The sequence below is a fragment of the Dermacentor andersoni genome, chromosome 9 (assembly GCF_023375885.2).
Source record: "Dermacentor andersoni chromosome 9, qqDerAnde1_hic_scaffold, whole genome shotgun sequence".
Classification (NCBI taxonomy): domain Eukaryota; kingdom Metazoa; phylum Arthropoda; class Arachnida; order Ixodida; family Ixodidae; genus Dermacentor; species Dermacentor andersoni.
Window position 1 is genome coordinate 12,982,365 of NC_092822.1, and position 6,000 is coordinate 12,988,364.

Below are 6,000 nucleotides of genomic sequence, written 5' to 3' on the forward strand. Positions count from 1 at the left end.
CCGGGCGACCGGAGTGCGCCCGCTTTGGCTAGGCGAGGAAAAGCAGGCGGCTTGGTGGCGCGAGTAGATGGCATCGGCGTTCTGGCCGGGCAGCTGGCGTAGAACTCGGGCCCGAAGCCCGACTGTTCTCGTCTCGCCCACGGGCGCAGAAGCTCGAACGCCGGCCTCGAGCAGCAGGCGGCACGGCAGACGGGGGTGGCGTTCTGGCCGGGCAGCTGGCGTAGAACTCGGGCCCGTAGCCCGACTGTTCTCGTCCTGCCCACTGGCGCAGAAGCTCACTGGCGTTCAGGAGCTGACGGCACGCTCAGGTAGACGGGCGACGCACAGGAACAGGTTGGCAGGAGGCCCCGGCCGGGTGAAGTCCTGGTGGCTCGGTCCGGAACCCGACGGCCCGTCTTCAACGCCCGCTCCGGTGGTTGACCTCCTCCTGCCGTCACTTCCTGGGACTCTCCTGGCGTCTCCCTTGCGTCTCCCTTGCGTCTCCTTGCGTGTCCTCTCGTTCTGCCGGCGCACCACGCTTTTTCTTCTGGTCTGGCTGATTTGGCATTTTCCGATTGGCTGCCTGACGCCCCGTGGTCTTTTCTAATTGGTTGCTTTTCTTCTTTTTGTTAGCTTTCATGCGCCGCGCGTTCTCGTGCCGGACGCTCTTCGGCGTCGTTGTTTTCCTTCTTCCACCTCGGCGCGCGTGCACTCAGCGTCGTCTGCTCTCGACCATCCCGATCACCGCACCACGTTGCGCACCACACATCACACCTGCAGACCCCAAATGCCCACTGCACATCCCAAAGCCCCCAAAAATGGGTAAATACAGAAGCTGTAAAATGTGCCAGGAAGGAAGAAAAGTTCAGCCGAAAACAGTTGGGTCAGTATGGCCTGATGCGTGACATTATTGATGGCCTTGGTTAGGTCTAGCCCCAAACCATCAATGAGGTTGTTGCATACGTAGAACTGCGTGGCCTGGAGTGCTCCCCACAGAAATCGGAGATCCTTCTATACAAGCCTAATTGAGGAGGTCCAGACACTCACCCCACCGAGATAGAACTCCACGTGCATCAGCAACGCATACCTACTGTACCTAGCATCTGTATCCTTGGCTTACACATCCAACAAAACGACAGAAACATGGAGATACTCAAGCAGTTATATACTCATGTACACCAAACCACTCGCCTCATTACACGCATCGCAAATCGACATCACGGCATGAAAGAAAAGAACCTTATACGCCTGGTAACCACCTACGCCCTGACCAGGATCACCCATGTCGCCCCATACTTTAGCCTCAGTGTAACTGACAAGCTCAAACTCAATACCATTATCAAGAGGGCCTATAAACAAGCCCTATGTCTTCCCATTTCCACCTCTAACGAGAAACTGGACACCCTCGGCATTCACAACACCATAGGTGAGCTTATTGAAGCTTAGCGTATTAGCCAATTTGAACGACTTGCCAATTCCACCACGGGCAGGCATATTCTAGGCACCCCGGGCATAGCCTACACCACCCATTTCGGGCCAAAAGTACTCATCCCTCCGAACATTCGCTCTCAGCTAGTTATCCCACCTATACCTCGCAATATGCACCCTGAACACAATCTGGAGCGACGTGCAGACAGAGCTAAACTACTACAAAAGCGCTGCGACCAAGCCGCTGACATAACTTACGTGGACACAGCGGAATACACCAACCAAAACGCCATGGCGGTCATCGCGGTACCGCCTCGTCGCGACTGCATCGATACTCGCCACTCAACCCGAAGAAGGAGAAGAAATGGCCATTGCTTTGGCCTACGCCTCTACCAATGCGCACTGCATCATCAGCAATTCAAAAATGGCCATTTACAACTATACAAGAGGACTGATGGCGTCTCAAGCGCAGAAGATACTCTCCTGCACTCCTCCCTCAAGGCAATGCCGCGTCCAGATCATCTGGGCCCCTGGTCACTTGGGTCTGGCTGGAAACGAAGTCGCTGATGATGCCGCCCGAGCCTTCGCACACCGGGCACATCGTCCTTCTCCTGCGTCTTCTGATCTTGACCAGCCCTCTGTTCTGCATCGCGGTCACGCGCGGGACCGAATGTTCAGAAAAATCCTCCTCCATTATCGCAGAGAGCGGTTATGCTACCCCCCCCAGCACACAAAACACTGAATAAATCTCAATCCACCACTTGGCGACTACTTCAGACGCGAACTTTCCCAAACCCCGTGCTATACAACCGCATTTATCCTGATGCATTCTCCCCACTCTCAAAGCGTGCGAGGCCTGCGCTGACCTTGATCACATTATCCCAAAGCCTCATCCGCCAACACCCACCGCACTAACACTACATGCATCATAACTACGGCCGAGCAGTGGGAGACTTTGCTGTTCAGCTTGAACCCAAAAGAGCAGCTCTGGGCCATCCAGATGGCCGAAGACGCCGCCAGAAAGCAAGGACTGGCCACCGTTTAAGGAAGGGGGCGGGGACTGGAGGTTAGTCTCCCAACCCCCGCGACCCCTGGACCCCATCAAGGACATAATAAAGTGTTATCTCTAAACAGAAAACAACTGTTTATAAGGCCTGTGCAGCCAATCTGTGTTTCATTGTATCAGAGAACGGCTTTGTACAGTGGCACAATATTCACTAGGGCTGACGTTTTCATATATATCTTAATTAAGCAGTTCTGCACATAGAAAGCCGATATTTGCTGGAATATTGCACTGGAAATGTATATTCTGAAAGTTTTTAAATTTCCGTCTGTGTGGCACAACACTGACATTTTTATATCTTTTCCTATTTGTTTGCAATATTTTTGTTCTGAGAGTCTTTTCATGATCATTTTTTAAATAAATGTGTTGTTTGAGACCAATACTTGTGTAAAGAAAATATTTTCCTCTACAATTTGACACTATACATATTAGTATCAAGCAGGAAACAGAAAAGAAAGTATATATTTACTGCTTGATTACCCAAAAACTGCTGCTTTTCCCACGGGCAAGAAAGTGTTAATGTCTTAAATAATATAACAAACCTAGATGTAACAAACACATATAGCAAAGCAACTTTAAATTGTTGATCACTGATGCCAGCAGCATGCTTATTATACACCTATAACAAATATTGTGTATATAATCGAGGTATTTTCATGTTGTATGCCACTTCATTATAATTAGGTTGAACTATGATGTCTCAGACATGCATGCACCCATGATACTCATACTTTTTTTTTTATTCTCCTGATACCTGAAATGAGCAATCGCAGATGGGTTATTTGTGAAGGCAGTAGGCACTTACACCCTTTTCTTCTTTTCCTGTGCCATGATTTGTGTAATTTTGTATAAGTTCTCAGGACAAAGAGCACCACATGCGACAAAAGCTCCCGTGATGTATGTGAACCTTGCATGTTACGCCATTTAAGTTACCACTGGTTGCACCGAGAGCTGATTTTTTTCGTTTTGTGATGCATAATTTGTTTTGAACTGGTCATTTCGAGTCAAATAATATTGTGGCAAATAGCCACTCTCGCTTGGCCATTTAGACATTGCAAATTTTTAATGTAATCTAACCTTGATAGAACAAACATTGTGAATTATCAGATAAAATGAAGTAAGCCTACATATTGTCCTTATTTTTTTCTTCTTCTTTTGCCAATGGCAGCATGCGTGCTTATAATGAATACTGGATGTAGCAGTGGTATTTTCATGTCGGATGTGACTTAGTTATAACGAAGTTCGTCTGCTAGTGAAGTGATGCTGGTTGCATGTGGCAACTATCGCTGTAATCTAGCCGGAGAATATTGTCTTCAAGTTGACAAATTTGGATCTGCAAAATCTGAGTGCGATTCGAGCACTTACTCGAGGTAGCTCCTACTGAATGGCCAGTTAGTATTTGCTGTAACTCAGAGGTGGTAGTGAGCCGGCTAGAGTGATGAGATCAGTGAACTTGCAAAGCACGGGGCAGGTGCATTTGCAAGGCAGGATAAATAGGAGTATATTGGAAAGAGGAATTTGCCCTGCAGAATAATCAATACACCATTTCATGACAAGTTCCGCTCTTCTTCAGTCTCTGCAGCAAAGCGTGCCATATATAGTAGCAGTCCTCAGCAGGCTGAAGGGCAACTATGGTATGATGCATGTTGTGTTTGTATTATGACAAACCCACATAGCCCTCAAGATCAAAAGGCCATATAGATGAGAATAAAATAATTCTACCATGGGTGTGGTCGAGGAGATGCACTCCTCAACCACGCCATAATATTAGTAGGAAAATCCACAATGGCATTTTCCTGCGCAATCTCCTCAATGTTGTCTTGAAACCAAGTACATCGAGAATGCGGAGAGGAATATTGTCATCATGTTGCTGGCAGGACTGCTTCGCACATGGCCTGAACGTAGTGAAATTGGTCTATTGTGGCACTTTGTCAGGAAACCCGAGTTTCTGGTCAAGCATGGTGTAAGAGCCCTTTCCGTGCATAGCAAACTGCTCTCATTAGCATTCGATCACACCTTCCTTCATTATTGCATTTCAGGAACAGAAGCAACGCCGGACTCCAAGAAGAGTCATCCCCACACTAAAATCCGCATTGAGTGCAAATGTGGGGCAAAGAACTGCCGAAGATTTCTGAACTGATGACAGCGATGGAGGCATCTTCAAGCTTCGCATGGGAAAGTGGTGCAACTATGAGATGGAATGGGTGCACTGTCATGTGCGTGTGTGTGACCGTCCACTCCCCCTCCTAACATTGGCCATTTGCAATCCTTGTTTCGACCGGTTATCACACGTTAGGTCTGTGCAGTGGCCAGTGACTTAGTTCTCATTACCTCGTGCTTTGGGCAACCAGACCAGGATCATCATCTGATAGCCCTTGTTGGGCTTCATAGGCCAGCTCAGCTACAGCATTGATGCTGCCACTGATATAGAAGTTCTGGTAAGGTCGTTTTGTTGCATTGTCATAGGCACAGGACCATATGTCTTTAAGGGGAGCACCTCAAGTGCTCACAACAGCTTTTGGCCCATCGTTCATTAGTAAGTATTGGTGTAATGAATCAAAGCAACATATTTTCCAAGAAAATAATTAATTTGGACTGTTTACTGACGAGGGGTTTTCCCTGAAGAGCCAACAACTTTGTACAAGTGCTTGCAGGTGGCACAAGCTGTTGTAAAGTCTTACTAGATACATCATAGATACATGAAGTTTGAACGAGGACAACTCAAAGGTGCATGAAAAAAGAAACGTTCGAAGACTGGTTGAGGCATGTGAAACTGTTGTGGGGTCATATTAAATCCATCTTACGATACACTGCCTTTACTGAATGTGCAAACATGACAGTTTTGGTGTCTGAACTCCCATGAACCAACATTCTTTCATTTGGGCTCGTGTCCAAGTTGCTCTGGTCATGTTTTGCTTGTACACTGTAGTGCATTATTTGCATAACTGTGTGTGGTTCACTAAGACAATGTGAAATAATTTCATCCACATTTGTTACAAACCATAGGACTTCTCTTTTTCCATTCAGGAGAAAGCAGTGTTAACTGTGGTATTGTCTTCAGGTCTCTCAGTTTTTTTCCTCTTTTATTTTTAAAGATTCCATGTGGAAAAGGTATTCACTCCGACCAGAGCTACTCATGATTTAGGGGTTTATTATTTTATTTTTTGACATGTGGTTATAACTCCCTTGATTAACAGTTAAAAAAAATAAATAACTGCTGATAACTTATGTCTTCTTGTTCAGTGTGCTCGTCATTATGGCTGTTATCAAGTACAAAGAATGCCTTCATCCTTGCAGGTAAGGATATCTGACCTGGAAAGACAAAGGCTTTCAGCTGTTCATTTTCTCATTCTCTTATTTTTTTTCTTTGAATCCTTCTGCCTGCTGAAAGTGCCCCTCACCAGGCTACATAGCAAATTTCGGTTATACGCTGGAAGTTATTACGTGCTCTATAGGAGAGTTCTGCTGCAAGAATTTTTCAAATTGGTTCGTTAATAGCCAAGATAGAAATATTTCAGTGCCACGAACCA

At 46.5% G+C, this 6,000-nt stretch overlaps 1 protein-coding gene across 2 annotated transcripts in view; it reads left to right on the forward strand.

The window, feature by feature from the left end:
• Nucleotides 1-5,698, forward strand: part of LOC126527043 (histone-lysine N-methyltransferase SUV39H2-like) — a 92,203-nt gene extending 86,505 nt beyond the window's left edge. For both annotated transcript variants that reach the window (XM_050174758.2, XM_050174759.2), the window contains one exon: nucleotides 4,510-5,698. In XM_050174758.2, coding sequence (XP_050030715.1) covers nucleotides 4,510-4,610 — 101 coding nt within the window. In that variant the 3' untranslated portion in view covers nucleotides 4,611-5,698. The remainder of the gene's footprint in view (nucleotides 1-4,509) is intronic.
• Nucleotides 5,699-6,000: the final 302 nt, after the last annotated feature.